General features: G+C 43.6%; 1 protein-coding gene across 6 annotated transcripts in view; it reads right to left on the bottom strand.

The window, feature by feature from the left end:
- Etv6 (ETS variant transcription factor 6) overlaps nt 1-13,160 on the bottom strand; it is a 214,068-nt gene extending 200,908 nt beyond the window's left edge. For 4 of the 6 annotated variants that reach the window (XM_013153143.2, XM_013153145.2, XM_003470309.4 and 1 more), the window contains exon 1: nt 12,721-13,128. Coding sequence is in view for 3 of the 6 variants with exons in the window: in XM_003470309.4 (XP_003470357.2) it covers nt 12,721-12,753 (33 nt within the window). In the remaining 3 variants the exon portion in view is untranslated. Of the gene's footprint in view, nt 1-12,720 lie in introns of all 6 variants that reach the window. The other 2 variants (XM_063238241.1, XM_013153148.2) reach the window with 2 other exon arrangements.
- Between the last annotated feature and the right edge of the window lie 4,617 nt (nt 13,161-17,777).

Genomic DNA, 17,777 nt, shown 5'->3' with positions numbered 1-17,777 from the left:
ACACACACACAAAATCTACCAACATATAAACACCACAGGCAAACTATTTCATAGCTGCAATATGTACGCATTACCTTTTCAGACCAGACCATGGAGATGCTCTTAGAAACAGCTTGTTAACAGCCCCTCAGCTTGCTGTTTAACAATCCGTTTATAGCCCATCACAAACCCAATCCTCTAAGGAGATGTATTTTACATCTATATGTGAGGTTTCTTTGCCACAAGGCTGGGTTTTGTGTAATCCTTTTCTCTGTATGCTAGAAACCAGACAACACTGTAATTTCTATAACTTACGATCCTATCAGCATACAATGTATGTGCATATATGTAAACAGAGTCACAAACCCTTAGAATGATGTCCAAGAAAATATAAGCTATATTAAAGCTAACAATAGCACATAAAAGGCATTGTGTCAGTTCCCTTCACACTGTTCTCCCTAGATGATGCTAATTCTAACCCCCCTTCTAGGTCTAAGCTTAGTCTTTGGTGACTACCTGGGAACTTTTCTTCCCCTGACCCAACAAAGCTACTTGGTAGGTGTCAGAGTATAGAGAAATCTTTCAATGCACTTCAATTACGAGTCTACCAATGCACACAAATGCAGGCAAAAGTGAACCTGAAATTATGGATTTTCTCCAAAGTCTAACAGCTGTACCCTAAAGACCCTAGAACCAACTACTAGATGTCCCTTGTGACAAATGATGTAACCAAAGCCCCTGAAGCACTAACATGATCAACAGCCTGATGTGCAGCCAGTTGGATTGAATGCTTACCTCACCTTGCCTAGGATGCAGCCAGAACTTCCCCAGAGAACAACATCCTGTCAACACAGACCCCATGGAGATCTCAAAAGGATAAAACCTATATAAAAGTCTAATAAAATAAGACTCTGAGAAGGATCACAGACATCGATTTGGGGACCAGAGTTACACAGTGAATTTTTCCCACCATCTACTTGGCAGTAAGCCTGGCAGTCCACCACTATGTGTATCAAGACAGGGTAACTGGGTTTGCTCAAATGAGGCTCTGCACAGTGCCCTAAAATGCACCCAAATAAGAAACAGGCTACACTGTGAACTCCCACTGACCTACAACCTAGATTTAAGCCAACCAAGAAGCAAGAGGATTATAGTCTCATCTACCCACACCTCCTCCGTGGTAAACCTTTTAAGACCACAGTTGAAATAAAAACATACTTAAACCATCTTTCTCTTAAATCAGACTGCTCGACCCAATAGCTAACCGCAAAAGCACACTGAGGTACACCCCTTACTTAGAAAACTGCCTTTTGGACACTTGACTAAGCTTTTAAAGAGACAAATTCTCAAGAAAGCTGGCTAAAGTTCATGGTGACAAGTGCCACTGGGCCCACTTCATCCCCCTTTGCAGGAATAACAAGGCTATTCGGTGGAGTCTTTCAGGCTGTCCACCTTTCCTTGTTCTTGCATTTTTAAAGGTTTTGCCTACTCTGAGGCTGTGTCCAGCAGGACATTTCCCACCAAGAATGCTTTCTTGGATCACCAAAATGATAAATATGCTGCTGTGTGGGTAAATATGTTGGTATCAGTGGCCCTTTGATCATGTTCTAAGAGTAGCTAGATAGAAACGCTAAATACCAGGAAGGTTGGAAGCATGCAGGACAGATACCCTAATAGGTGCCCTACTTGAGATGTAAGCTAATACCTAGGTCCCTCTGTCCATCTTCCTGCCTATCTGTTGAAAGTTACAAGATATCCTTACAGCCTGCTGAAAAAGATTAGAGGATCACCACTCCAGTCCTCCCTGTGCTTGCCAAGATTCCCCCCAGAATCCACCATGCTCCAGGGCTGTGTCTGACCTACACTACCTTCACCTACAATGAAGTACACCCTCACCTCCCAAGTCACAGCCCCAGCAAGAGCCTCAAAGGCATGAGAAAGTGGTATACGACATTCATGTTCACAATATAGTAACAATTATTGATTTCCTACTGTCCTATGACTGTTTTGTTTCTCTGAAAGAGAGTCTTTATTCCTCTGGTTTTCCAAGGGAAAACACGCTTTCCCTTCCCACTGATGCGGTCTCTCCTTTCACCTCACCCAAAAGGATTAGAGTCAGCAGACTAAGGGAGCAACTAAATGGCACAAAATCAACTGAGGAGCAGGCAGCTTTCTAGGGCACTTGAGGTATGCTCAGTCATCCAAAATCAAGGCGAAGAGGAGACTTACCTACATGGGGAATCTGCCCAAACCACTCAAGATTTTATCCCCACATGCAGTCTCCCTGTGTGCTGGTGCAGGTCCTGCCGGCCTGGGAGAAGCAGCAGAGAAGCCAAGCGGCCTCCCAGTGTGCTTGGAGGAGGCCCTGTTGGCTAGAGAGAAACAGCAAGAAAGCCACATTTGCCTCCCACATCCCCTCCCCACCTGAAAGCAACCCCACGCCATATAGGTTGAGACCATAATAACTGAAGTAGGGGAGCAATCTGACATTTACATTGTTTGATTGACTTTGCAGGCCTACAGCAGGTGGTCTGAGTAACTAAAGGATAATAATACACAATATAGTAACAATTATTGATTTCCTGCTGTCCTATTACTGTTTTGTTTCATTTTAGTGTTTTAGTCCCTTTAAAATTTAAAAAAAAATTATCTCCAAAATGACAAACAACTTTCCCACTTTGAGTAAAGCCTAGATCAGAAGGTACCAAGGGAGTGACTCCTGACACGGAGCTGCTCCCACTCCGTCACTGGCCCATTAAGTCAGGAGGGCTATGGTCTTGGCAACACAAACTGCCAGTCCAGTGAACTCATAACAAGGGTTTTTCTAAGTCTACAAGACCTCAAGTCAAAAGGAGGACACAGCAGCTACCAAATGCATCAGGGGTCCAACCTTTTAGATTTTTCATTTTTCCAAAAACCAGCAATAGCTTGGGTATGAGCTTACAAAGAGTCCCAAAGAAAAGAGAACTCACTTCTGTCCCTTTGGGTGCCTTGCCTGTGATCACAATTCATTATGTGAAAATAACTAGCTGGACCGCACAGAGTCAGGACTTCTGACAGAGACAGGAGTCACTGCATTGTGGTCTGCCCTGGCAGGAGTCTGGTTTGATGATCAAGGACAGTCTGGGAAAGATAAATGGCTTCAAATAACGAATACTAATGATACTAGTGTTGAGAAGTCTTTCTTTCCTGAGTCTGAGCTCCCTGAAATGGTTGAAGAAAGAACTTAGCAAACTCCAGCTTCCCTTTTCATGAAGCCCCCACTCTTGCCCACCCCAGTGCACTGTCATCTCATCTCGATTCCTCCACAGACTCAGGCACTGCTGGGCCACTCCTCAACAAGGTGGCAGCACTGGGCCCTCCTCTTCTCTTCTCTCTCACACCATCAGCACTTCAGCGGCCACACTAGAGTCACACTTTCACTCTGGAGCAACGGGGTAACTTCAGAGACAAACACAGGTCGTCTCTGGGGCTTGGTGTTTTAACTACAAGACTGATTTTTATCTCCAAATCATTTCTTACAGGAAAGACTTCCTCATACATAGTCAACTTTCTCATGTATAAGACAGGTAAGTTGAACAAATCATTGACCTCATAGGACAGGTAAGTTGTAAAGGAGACCGTGAAAGAGTCTGTCTAACCCACAGCACAGGGATCAGCAGACAAGAGTGGTTTCTCTCCACATCTCTTTCTTTCATAACCTGCATGTCCCACACTTGGCGCACGGGGTGAGAAGGCGGCAGTGAATGTTCTCTCCATTCCTCGTCGAAAAGGATCATTTTGCAGTCTACATTTCATCTTCTCATGTGACATGCATATGAAACAAAGATTCGGAATGGCATTTTAAGCCCATAGAAAAATAGAATATGGCTACTGAAAAGAGATATTTCAGTCCTTTAACATCTACTAAAAACAAAGGTTTCCTTCATGCCCCAAGGTAACACATTCAGCTTTCAAACTCTTCTGTACAATTACACTTCCAGCAAGGGTCATTTACTCCCCACTGGTGAAACTGGAAATTCACCATCCCACAGCAAACAGTGTCTGTTCTGTGGTCAGACAGACATGGAATTGCCTGTGAAACAAAAGCAGACTAAAGAATTGATGCGGTCTTTCAAGTCTTGCCCCAGTCACAAATAATAAGCAACTGTATGAACAAGCAGATCCCTGAATGCGTTCGAATGCTTGAGAGCTGAGTAATAATGCTAGTTAGAGTCACAGTACAGTACTTCCAGACTTAGGTTTTTTTCCTTTTCTTTCATCTCTGGAAACTTATTCAGAATCACACTGGCTATTTCCCTCAAAACTTTGCTGTCAGATACAAAAGGCACTTGCTATTATCACGTAATTGCAGTTGGCTCATCTCTCCCGTCCTCCAGCTTGTGTTCAATTACAGTTAAAATAAGAGCTTTTCTGAGTGTCGAGTGACCCCGGGCCTATGGAAAGCTCAGTGGGACAAGAGCACTGTTCTGGGAGTCAGCCAACTTGGGAGGCCCAGATCTCAGTTCAGGCAGTGCCACCACCAACCAAGCCTGTGAGCTTAAGAGAAAACATGAATGTCTTTGGTCTCTGCATTCTCAAATGCATAATGTGGCTACAGGGCTAGCAAACCTCTAGCCCCTTCTAGATCCACATATTGTGGAAGATACAGAGAGAGAGGATGATCTAACACTTTTTAATAGTATTAAAAAGGCACTGCAACAGGCAATTTACATATCCCAACAATTCTAGGTGACACACATAGTTTTATTAGCACTTTAGATGAGTTAATAGGCTCATGATTAGGTAACTTGAACATGTTCAAGTACTGGACTTCACGGGTCTGTCCACTCCAGTGTCTGTGTTCCTCTGCTGGATGCACTCCACAGTAAGTGGCTCCCTCTTCTCAGCAGCTTAGATTCCCCATATAGGAAGTCAACTTTATAAGTAAGAACCAATGACATATGACAGAGTAAAATTCAAATCTAATCCAAAGCAGTAGTGATTCAAACTCCATTGTAGCAACTCTCACAGAACATACATGCAAGACATGTTCCTTTTGGGGGCACTCAGGAAATGAGGTCCTTTCCCCTAAATCTGGGTTCTATATACAAATGGGAAATACCTCCAAAGAAGTACCTAAGACCTGAGGAGGGTGCAGCTGTACTAATTAGCTCTTTCCCATCCGCAGGAGGGTGTAGCTTCCTAGATCACTTGTCCAGATAAGTGAACTTGGCCTTCTAAAAGTTACCACTGTTTTTATGCTGACCCATTTTGTTTAACATCCTTCCAAAATATATTTCACTTTTTCCTCACTTCTTAAATCTCATAATTTGGAAGTCATAATTATAAACATTAATGGCATTAGTCACTCTGTGGTGCCATACAGAGGGGTTTAATCTTATAAAATGAGTCACCATGGGGAAGCTATGATGTCTAGATTCTGGTCTGCTTTTCATGGTCTGACTCTGCCATGGGGTTAGAAGGACATGGACCTAGGGTAGAATGCCTGATACCAATTCTGGCTTGGCTACAATTAGCAACGTGATCTATGTAAATGTCATAGGACTAAGTTTCCTCATCTGTTCCATGGAGTTTGATTTGTTCTTTCTAAATTCCCTTACATTACCTCCATAACATACTCTACCTCCACTTTTCTGCGTCTCCACATCGTTTCCTAAACATCCTCTAAGACTACTACAGCTGTTCTAATTCTGAAATTTATGAAGTTAGATGACCAAACTCCTTCTTCATTCAAGTAAATGAGAAAGAATAAGGCTAGCATGGCCAGACCATCACAAAAGAAGAAAAGAAAAAAAAAATTCCATTTGTATTTGGAGGGGAAAAAAATCAGGAAATATCTTCAAAAACCTCAAGTAGATTTCAAAAACCCACACAGTATTCAACATGTACATGAGGGATGCTTTAGGAAAGAACAAGAAAAATATGCTCATGGATTAGACAAAATGAAAAGAAAAAAATGTGCAAGACAAAGACAGCAAGGGATGATACAGGCAGAGAAGGCTTCTGGCCCCAAGGCTCAGCAAACTGAGGACACAACCTCTCAGACACCCAAAGACCTAATAAAGGTGTAATCAGACACTGGGGGAAATAAGAGAATAGCAGAAAAGGGAAAGAAAACTTCTGAGTAAAAGACAAGGACTCAAAATGAAACCTACTCCAAGGTAATGCATTGCTAGAGAATATTTGGGATTGGTGGAAAAACAAAGACACAGACATTTATCCTAAGTTGGGTTGCTTGTTGTGTTCAGAGGGCTCTCCAAAGCCTCAAGCAATCATGGACGGCAGCATCCAGTATTTGTGATTGGTTGATTGTCTAGCACTGGAATTGGTGGTGTGAGGGCTACACCTGCACAGGAGCAGAGCCAACACACAGGAAGGTGTGTCTTTTTCTTTTCTGGCGTGGTATGGTCTTGCTGTTTTGCAGAAGCCATGAATGGCGGCCCGCCATGCCACCCGCTGAGTATGGATTGAAACTTCCAAAACTGTATGAAATAAACCTTCCCTTCCCTGATTTTGGGCATCAGGTATTCTGTCTCAAAACAAGAAAAAAGTAAGTAAAACACTCCTGTAACCATCTCATCTGGCTGGTCTCAACTGTACTTGTGCAATGGCTAGGAATAACCTATCTTCAGCAGAGACCAGCAAGCAAAGGAAATGCAGGACCCTGTTAGGCTCTCTGCCAGCTCCACTTCTGCTTGTCTCCACTCTGGTGATGATCCATCTGCCCCTATCACTTGGAGTTGCCTAATTTTCTTCTTAAAGATGACTGACTACACAGTATTTTAGAATAGGGTCATGAAAAACATTTGTGAATTGTAGTCCCAACAAAAAGTACTCTTCCCATTTATAGCTTGGAGGATCTGAAACCAACCCATCACTTAACCTCTCTGGGTTTCCCTTTCCCCATTTGTAAAATGAGGAGAAAACTATTTCCTGGAGAGAGGTATAAAAAACAATCAAGGTCTTACAGATAAAGCCCTCAGCAGGAGGACCAGCAGGCATTAGAATTCACTAAAGGATGCAGTAAGAATGAAGAGGGGAGGAGACAAGAGGAGAGTAAGAGGAAAAGGAAGAAAAGGAAGTGGGAAAAGTGGAAGAAAAATAAGGAAAGAGAATTCCTAGTGAGCAGTGTATCAGCAGACAGACAGTATATCACCCATCACCAGCAAGCAAACATTTTCAATTACATAGAATTCAGAAAGTTCCAAAACTCCAAGTGTTCCACAGTGTCCCCTAAGCACAGTCCACAAGACTACATGTGAAGTTACACCAGAAATCCACACTTAACACATGGCAAGGCCTTCCTAATCAGCCTCCCACCCACGCTCTGAGGAGTCTACACTGCTGGGATATAATCAGGTTGCACTCTATCTTCTCACTAGGATAAAAGGGTTACTCAGAAAATTAATATAGCAAATAGTACATTTATGGCACTATTTCAACACTAGAGAAGCAGTCTCAAACGCACCGTACCATTCCTTCTTACCCAATGAATGATGTGAAACGCAAGTTATTTTTGCCTACTCATTGATGTTCATCCTGAGATGCTTCAGTGAGTGCCACTTTATTAGTCTGGTTCATGTATGTTCAGAAAATCAATAAAATTGTGTGTGCTGTTTAATAGACTATAATTCTAACTCCTCGCTCACTTAGTCTAGCCTCTCTCCCCCCACACACTAGGTTTAGCAATGAACAGTCTCCAAGTTGGGCCCCTTTTGCCGTGGGAACCTTGGAGAAACTTACACTCCCTCTGTTCAACAGATACACACAGACTAGCTCCTTCCACGCATCAACAAATACAACGGTGGTGATGGACTCTGCCTGAAAACAAGCTCTAGCACTATTTCTGAAGTGGCATTCTCAGACCAAAATACAGCACTTGTATAGTGTATACCTTAGGGGCTTCCCTTAGCACTGATTCCCACACTAAAGGGCAAACTGTAAAAATCTGTAATAAGATCAATCTCATTGAAGATGATCTTAAAGCTACTTTCAGCAAACCTTGCCCCCTGCCCTCTCTTTGCAGGAGCAAATGCAGTTCCACTGACAGCTACAGAATCTTAGTTCTTCTGTTTCTGGTGTTCAAGTTTGGGGTATCTTCCCCCTTGCCTTACCTATCCTAAGAAGGACACTTTCCACAGCGACTTCTGTAGGACCAGCTGCCACAGCCACAGCTTTTGCTGTTATAAACAAGGAGCTTACTACACATAAGTGAAGGTATAAATAGGTTTGGCTGAGCCAGGATAAAAGAGTCATAGCCCACTCAAGGATTCCGCCAAGGGGATCAGACATCAGGTACCAAAGCAGAATTGCCAAGCTCTTCACTCCCTCCATACATGCACACACAAATAATAAAAATGATAATTGCTACAAACTGTGGTACAAATACCAGCCGACCAGGTCCTTCTTCCCTCATCCCTATGCCTCCCACTCCTTCCTCCTCTCACCCTTGACGAGACACTGGCAGCCCAAGGCTCCCACACACACCTTCCTTGGCACACATCTCCATGCCCTGAGACCAGCTGGCTTGGGATTAAAACGACCACACTAGGAAGTGCCTGAGAGAGTGATGCCTATTGTATCAAATTTCTTTGGCCTTTTATAGTTGCATTATGAACCCAGAGAATGTGGGATGGTGGTCTGAGATCCTGTAGGCCTGTGTTCCTCCAAACCTGCCTCAGTTTCCTCCCATGGGCTAATGGGAGGAATAAGCACAATACCACTTGAGCCTTTGGAATCCTGTCTATTAAAGCAAGAGGTTTGCCCATAGGATCTCTAAGATCTCTTGACTCTGATTGCGTGAGAGTTCTCTGATGCTACTGTCAGAGAAACTGGGGGAACTGAGGAACCTAATACTAAATTACTTTTTTTTTTTTTTTTTTTTTTGGTCTTTTTCGTTTTTATCGGTACCAGGGATCGAACTCAGGACTGCCTGCTTGCAAGGCAGGCACTTATGCCGCTGAGCTAAATCCCCAGTCCCACTAAACTACTTTTTATAGAACTCCTTACATTCCTTTGTTCTATCTCCTATTCAATTCTTTTTTGCTTACTTAGATATGAAAGCAGCCTTTGGGAATGTTAGCAAAACACTAACACACTATTATTCTACTATTGAGAATTTTTGCACAGATAGCCACAGAAAGCTAACTGAGGAAGGGGATGGCCCTATTACATGCTTCATTTAAGCCAAGAGATGAAGGTGTTAAGTCACTCCAAAGAAAGGCCATTCACCTCCTCCATAGCTCACGTGACAGAAACGTGTCTGTGCCAGCTGCCAAGCAAGGTACTAGGACACCAAGATAACATCATTAAACCCCAAGAGCTGGGAATCCAGCAGGCCAGAGCTAGACAGTCTTCCAGTTAGTAACAAGACTTCTTTCAAAACATTTCATTCTGCTAAGAAAGCCAGCCGATAAGGTGGGTAGGGAAAGATGGGGCCAGCGACATTGTGCAACTAGTTTTTGTATTCTGGATCACCCTGGCCAACAAAAGCATGGTGTCAAGCCTTGCAAAGGACTGTGTCAGTTGGGCCATAACCACTTTCTGCTGCAACTTGGCTGAATTTAAAACAAAACAGGTAACTGGAAGGCAAACACTGATGCTGGGAAAGACAGCCTCTTCCTTCTGCCTGCAACCAGCACAATCCTCTGAAAAAAAAAAGAAAACATTTAACTTTTTATAAATAGACTGGATCCTGTCTTATATTCAACTAGCCCCAGATGATCAGGAAGTGAAGCGTTTAAACTTTCATTATGAGAGAGGGCACCACACATAAAGTGGCTCAGTGCAGAGAATTAACAAGGCTCAGGGTCAGTCAGCCTGGGTGACCTTGGGCTGGTCAACACTGTTCCTCAGTAAAAAGTAAGTATGTGATCATAACCTCTGGGTGAGAGAAAGATGCTTATAAACTGCAAAAGAAATACAAAAATCCTCATCAGGCATTTGCTATCAATTACCAGCACAAAAGTGATCCTTACAAAGGTTTCACTGATTGACCAACCAGAAGCTTTTACCTTACAAATCCCACCCAAATCAGACACTACTCTTTTTTTTAGCAGAACAGACACTACTCCGAAGTAAACAAACTACTTCCCCCTGCCACAGCCTCTGGCTGGGCTGCTGTGGACTCCTCACCAGCAGCTGAAGAATTTACTACCCACTGACCAGCTGGCTATAGGGCAGGAGAGGGAGTAGAGAAGGTTCCAGGAAGGTTTCAGGAGTGGAGGAGAGTGAGACAACTTTCTCCGCAACGCAGAGAGCATCCTGTGTCACTAATGCAGCAGTTTCACCAGCTCATCCCTGAGATACTGACAATCATCTCCACTCCACAAAAAAGTTTACTGCTTACCAGACTCCAGAAGCAATCCTAGAAGCAAGCTACTTGCTTGTGGGTTACTGACATCCCACAAGCCACATCCCAAGGACTAAAAGAAACACAGAACATGTCGCCCGAGCATTTTCAGATGACCAGGAGTAATCCAGGTCCTTGATCTTCTATGCTTATTATTGGAACATCACAAATTTAACAAACTTCATGGAAAAATATTCTTCACATACGTGCATCTAAACACCACACCCCCACACACACACACGCAGAGTCCAAGTAAACATTCACATACTGGTTCATAAGAACAATCCAAAATAAAAGAGCTACTTTGACGACTGATGAGAAATAATAGATCTATTTTAATTCTATACACAGAAATGTATAGAAATGAGAAGAGCCATCCAAAAAGAACTGAGGAGCTGGGATAGAACTCAGTAGGTAAAGTGTGTGCCTAGCATCAGCAGGGCCATGTGTTCCATACACACACACATACACACACACAAATACATACAAAGAAAAGCCAAGATTGAGTGTGTAAGCAGTAAGAAAATGATGATATGCAAATTATACATAATGATTCTTATGTCACATTTAAGAAAGTGTCTTGTTTGGGTTTGTGATTGGTTATGATTATTGGCGTAAAGAAAGGAGCTGCTGTATTCTTCCACTTGAGTACAATGAAACAGATCACTCAGTAGCAATTCTGCCTACAGCACACAACCATCAGCCCATCAGAGCACTGGGCTGCGGTAGAGGGGTATGAGAAGTCACAAGAACGGATTGCTGTTTGCTGTTTTCACCCTTAAGTTATTGTGCTGCATTTGGTCCAGATTTTCCTAATGTTGGATTTATTGCTATCAAGCGAAATATAAATTACTGATTTAATATCCTATTATTTTGTTACCTGTTTTTGTTACGAAGTGTCAAATAAATTAGATTATCTGTACCACAGAATTTTCCTGAACTCCATACTGAATCTAATCCATATCATACACAAAAAGAATTGGTTTAAATTATCAATGTGTCCTAAGTTCCTAAGTGCGGCATTCTCCTCATATTTACCCCTGGACAGATACAAATTCAGAAGCCCAGAAGTTCCACCGGCCAGTTTTACAAGGCAAACACAAAGAAATCCTACCCACCTTTTTAATTTACCTTGGCCTTACTTCAAACCCTATAACCATCTTTCCCGATAAGAAACATTAAGATCTGATTCTAATTATGAAAATCTAGTAAGCAGGTACGATAAAACACTGCCTTTCTCCTACATGCGTCCTACTTGAAAAAAGTGTTAAAACAGGATAGCTTTTCTAACCCCCCAAAGAGAAGGAAAACAGGTTCTATGTCCCTTGTTTCTGCAGGGTCCATCCAAGGAACACATACTACACAGGCCAAAGCAAAAGCAAACTTCAGCCTCTCATGCAAGCAGAAACTTCGACTAGGTCCTGAGGGAACGTGACATAAGTGCAAGGTAAATGCATGGATGAGAAAATAATTGTGGAAGATGCACAAATCATCCCGCCGCCCAATGGTGGCAAACTTTACAATAACTATCTCTGCATGTATTGGGAAACCAAAAACTGTACTGTGCTCAGAAATATCCAGCCTGCACTTACAATACTGCAAAACATGGTCAGTGAGCAGACTGCTGCTCCAAGATACCCTCTATGCACTGTCAAACAGAGAAGGTCATATTGCCTGGTCACTTTTCCTCCCTGCATCACAGGAGTTTTCTACTTTGAGACTGCTCAACTTTCATATGCATTGAAGTCAAATAGCTATTCAGCAACTTTATTCACCTTAGTTTAAAAAAAATTCATCGTGCAATAGCCAGGAAAAACTGACACCAAGACTGTCTCTCCAACTGCAAATAAAACTACAATGGGATGGGGGGGGTCCCCTGAGTGATCAAATCCGAGATTCTTTAAAAAAAAAAAAAAAAAGGAAAAGAAAAGGATGCCATTCCCCGTAAGGGGCTGGAGAACTTTTTTTCTAAGGAGACCACCGCTTGGAAATAAAAGTTACATTTCAGTCACATGTTAGGTGTAGGAATGGGGAGCAGGTTTTGTTTTTTGGTTTGGGTTTCTTTTTTTAAGCGTACTAATTACAGGAGTGTCCCTGGTTCCTTCTAGCCAATTGTGACGGGCATTTCATTGTCAAAAGAAAGGGGGTGGGGTGGGGGCCGAGGAGCCGACCCCCGGGCTCAGCGGGGGGCGGGGGGAGCAGCAAGGTTACGCTAAAGGGTACAGCCGCCGTCGCGAGCTGCGTCTCCTCCACTCGCGCCCCAAATAATCCTCTGCGAGCAGAGCAAAGGCACCAAACAGCCCACTCCGAGAAGAGCCCGGCACGACTGCCCCGCCGGTGCGGCTCCAGCTTCCAGACCACCGAGAGGGAGAGGAGCAGATCTTTACCTTAATGCTACACTGAGCAGGAGTCTCAGACATGCTTCACAGCAAGAGGGATCAGGAAGTTCTCAGTTTTTTTCCACTTTCCTTTCCTCTCCCCAACCCAGAAACGCTCCACGGGCTGCCGGACGCGGTCGTTTAAGAAGTTTCTTGCAGCAATTCTCCGGGGCGGCCGCCGCGGGGGTGGGCGGCGCGGGGCTCGGGGCGCGGGGGCGTGGGAGCCGGGCCGAGCGCGGCGGCGGGGTCTGCGGGTCGCGGCGCGGCGACCAGGGCGCAGCGGCCGGCCTCGCGTCTCTCCTCCCACCCGTTCCGGCGCGCCCGCCCCCCGCCCTCCCGCCGCGCTCCTGCTCTCCCTCGAACGTTTTCCTTCCCGGAAGAGAGAAACTGAAAGGCAGAACTGAGAAAGCTCTTTGCTCATTGATCTTGAGAGTTTCAGTGCTGAAACTGACGTGAATTCCCAGCACTGAGCTCTGCCTCTTAAAGGAGCCACCAGGAAATAAAAGCTCGGGTTACAGCCCGGCATCGGGGAAATAAAAGCCGGCGGGGGAGGGGCGGGCGGAGGAAACCGGGACGCGCGGGGCCCGCCACCCCCAGGGGTCGCCCCTCCAGCGCCCGCGCCCCGCCGCGACCCCTCGCGGGCGGAGCTGGGGCTCACCCGGCCGGAGGAAGACACCTTTGAAAAAAACGTTACGCGGCGGCCGCGAAAACCGCAAAACAGATTTTATTCCACTCCTCCCTCTGCTAGCTCCGTCTCTTAGGTGCATTAAAATGCACGAAGGCTTTTACATATTTGTCGTTGTTGTTGCTTCCCTAAGCGCAGATGCAACCAGCATAATGACCTAGGAAGGGGCATTCCGGGAAAGACGTGGAATCCGAAGGAGGAAATAAAACAATAGCCTTTGTTCTGCTTCTTGACCGCTGCCTCTTTAAGAGAATCCACCAGGAAATGGGAGCTCGGGTTACAGACTGCACAAGGGGAAATGTAGGGAGCGAGCGCTCGCCCGAGCGCGACGCTCGAGACAAAGCCGGGGCGGCCGAGCTGCAGACGCGGGGGTTGGGGGGTTCCCGAGAAGGGGGCGCCCCGAAAACAGGGGGCGCCAGCCTGGGCTGTGGCCGCCGCGGGCGCTTCCCCAGTCGAGCACGCGCTTGGGGAAGGAAGGCTGCCGGGCAGTTATCAAAGCTGCCCAGTTCCTTTTCCTCTCCCTCCCGCATCGAAATCCATTGCCTATTTAAAGCAATAGCAGCAGCTACCAACCGCAGGAGGGGACTCAATTGCAAAGTTGACAGGACGCGTCCCTGCGGGTGGCAGCGCTCTCCTGGATGCTTCCTGACACGGCCTTTGGCTGACAGAATGGCCGGGGGGTGGGGGGTGGTTGTAGGAAAAGCAGTCAGAGCCATTCCCAGCCTTCACAAGTGCTCTGCTCACTATGATTTAAATTATTATGTAGTCTCTCAAATTGCTCAGGGATGTCCACCGCAGAACACTGACAAGGTTATAGTTGTGTTTAAATTCTGGACCCTGCTAGTATACACAGGAGTCTGTGAGTGGGTGGCTAATGGAAAGAGGTACATTTGTTGTAATTCTGTCTTGTGATGGTACTATGTTAGAATTGTATGCGACCACATGTTCTCTGCACCAGGCCAGGACGGATTTCCCAGGTCCTGTTCACCCCTCGGATTTGTCCCGCCTACTTCCCTTCATTTCTCAGCGTTATAAAATGTGTTCTGACTTTCACAAACACTCTCGCGCTTGTCCTGACGCTCTGAACCAAAATGTGGTAATTAAAGTGTTTGGGAATGGGAAAGCTCCCTTCTGTTGTGCGATCTGGAACCTCCACGGTTTTGTCACCTGGTGGTCCTGTCCTCCCCCACGCAGCTGTCTTGCCAAGCCAACTCCTCTGCCTTTGACCTCCTCTTCTCCGATTATCTAATCTACCTTTGTTCCTTTTAACAAATATCTGCAAGCATTGGTTCTGCTGTTCATTACCGAGTTAAATATTATAAACCCTTAACATCACTTACGTGATCTCTGACAGTTCGCTCTGTAAACTTCCATGAAATGAGGTGGATGGATAGCACCTATTTAAACAGATTCTCATATTAAATGAGAAAATATGTATAGTAATTTTATTCATGGGGTAGGCATTCCAAGACCTCCAGTGGATGCCTGAAACACAGATGATGCTTAACCCTGTAGTCTTCTCATATACATACGTATGATAAAGTTTAATTTATAAATTTGGCGCAATAAGAGATTAACAAGAGCTAATAAAACCATTATAATGTACTGCAATAAAAGTTATTTAAAATTTAAAAATTGTTTATTTCTGAAATTTTCCATTTAGTGTTTTTGGTTCCTACTTGATCGTGGGTAGCTAAAACTGCAGACAAGGGGGTTATAACACAAAGTGCTTCCTTAACAATGCCAGGATGTATTCAGTTAATGCTAGATACAATTACTATTTAACCTCAGGACTAAATTAACTTTCAACTCCCATTCCAAATTCCCCTCTACCTTCTCTAAGTGATTCATAAAACTAGCAGGGAGAGTGTGCTTTCCAAAACAAAACACTGCCAAATGGTAGTGAACTTTTTCTATCAGTACCAGGGATCAAACTCATGACTATATGCTTGCAAAGCAGGCACTTATGCTGCTGAGCTAACTTCCTTAAGGCTAGCACTCAGGAGGCTGAGAGGACCAGTTCGAAGCCAGCCTCAACTACCTAGTGAGTTCAAGGCCAGACTGAACTACACAGCAAGACTCTGTCTCAAGAACACAAAACAAAAACAAACAACAAAACAGACAGGATAGCAAGAACATAAGCATTGCTGAGTAATAGAGGGTAAAAAGGACATAGGAATGAGAAAACAGGTATATATAGGGAACCTAGAATCCAAAGTGAGTTTAGAAATAAATTCAAAGGGTTTCCAGTGATTTCATTTGAAAGGAACATACATAATACAGCTTGAAGTCATATATAATACAGCTTTAGAAATTTGTGAGTTTGAGGCCAGCATGAGCTACATGAGTTCACGGCTAGTTTGAACTCATGTCAATAGTGAAGACCCTGTCTCAAAATAAATAAATATAAATTCAATTTAAAAAAATGCACAGCAGCAGATGTCTCAAAAACTGTGTGTACATCAGAGGCTTATAATCACTGCAGAGGGCTTCATAGCAAATATTTTACACTTTGTCTTCTTAGAGGCAAGATGGAGGACTTTATGTAGACACTTATTTAACAGGAGAAAGCAAAGTCCAAGGGGTTTTTTTCCCCCCTCCTCAGTTTTTGTTGTTGTTCTTGTTTTGGTACTGGAGATCGAACTCATGACCTCACGCTTGCCAGGCATGCTTATGCCACTGAGCTAAATCCCTGGCCTCAAGGTTTTTGTTATAAAGTGCAAAGTATAATAAAAATGACAATACAGATCTAATAATGAAGGAAACATAGAAAGTGTAAAAAGCAGCCTAACATCATTTGTGATTTGAGCAATGTTAATTATGTCAAAATGATCCTACAACAGTATACGTTTTGCTTGTAATCTCTATTTTGCCTTGTAGTTTTAGGTTGAATTCATGAAGCAGCAGTATCCAGTCTGTAGCTAAAGCTAATTTCCAAACCCACTGAGTATTCAGTAACAGCAGTCACATTTTCTTGCCTCTGTGTATGTGTTGTATTGTTGACTGTGTGGCAGACATTTATGTACAAGTACAGTAGATAATGAATTAAATATTTTCCTCCAGAAATAGATACATATCTTCTATCAGGGCACTAGGGTTGGGACTGAGTCCATATGATCTACAGTTGAGCTGGTTTTGGGCTTTGTTAACAGGTTTGGTTTGATTTAATTTACCACTGGCCTCAATTATTTCCAAGATGAGATCAGGATTTTTCATATAAGCTGATATTATCTTAGAGGTCTGATTAGCTTTTCTGCCCCGATGGAGGTCTTCTTTTTCAAGTCTTAACTGGATATCTTTCTTCTGCCCTCACCTATTCCCCCCAGGTCTTTAGTGAAGACCTAGAGTGCTGACATTTTTGCCCTTCTACAAATTCTTACCTGAAAAACTAATGTGCCGCTGGGACTTTCTTTGCTGTCTTCTTCACTGCCCTGTTTCTGTGCACCTGTCTCAGGAGCTAGTGAGTATCAGTGGGAAATGACTGTGAGGTAATATGGTTTAGCTCTGAACTTGCAGCTTCTTTGGATTCTAATCTGTCACATCAGCCCCCACAGTCCTATTTAATCAGTCACTAAAATTCTTTTAAGTCAGGCTGATTTTCATCATCAAATATGCTGGATTCTTCCTCCCTTCCACATCAGTCAAGGGAGAGCCCACTGTGTAGTCCGTACTGCTACAAAGGACTCTCTCTCTCTCTCTCTCTCTCTCTCTCTCTCTCTCTCTGAAGTTTGGCTCACTTTATATTTCATTGTGCTCTCATTTCCTTGATGGTTTTCTTTTTTTAAAAAAAGTATAATTATGTAGATTACCTGGTTTGTTCTGGGTGTCAGAGAGTGAATTATGGTCTCTTTTGACTTTCTAGCTACAAACAGGATGAGGAAACTTCATCTGCAATCATTATTCTTCAAAGGAATGACGAAGAGGTGCACAGCAGAGACCAGTATACATTTAAGAATAGTGGCAGCACATGTGTTTTAATTGTAAAACATAGACAATATTATAACTTAATGTTATGTTTGAAACATGAAAATAATAACATTTTAAACAGTACGAACTAAGTAATAAACCTTAATCTGTATCAAGCCAGAAATACCTCAATCTAATGGGCATGACTCTTTTTTTCTATATTTTATTTCATTAGTGCATGTTAGTATTACATGATGGTGTGGCTCATTCTGAGAAGTTGGCATATATGTTTAACATATTGTAAGGATATGCTTCTGTAAGAAGAGTCTACCATAGCTGTTGGCAAAGGAAAGAAGAGGAGAAATGCTATACTTATCCAAATAAGAAGTGGATTTTAAAATGTTGGGAATCAGTGCCCTAAACTGCTCTGTTCTATTTGTTTCATTTTTTAAATTGCCAAAATGCAATTACAGAG

The sequence above is a fragment of the Cavia porcellus genome, unplaced genomic scaffold (genome assembly GCF_034190915.1).
Source record: "Cavia porcellus strain 051 isolate PalLab524CR breed Dunkin Hartley unplaced genomic scaffold, mCavPor4.1 scaffold_27, whole genome shotgun sequence".
Classification (NCBI taxonomy): domain Eukaryota; kingdom Metazoa; phylum Chordata; class Mammalia; order Rodentia; family Caviidae; genus Cavia; species Cavia porcellus.
The sequence above is the reverse complement of the archived record's forward strand: the minus strand, read 5'-3'. Positions and strand labels throughout refer to the sequence as shown.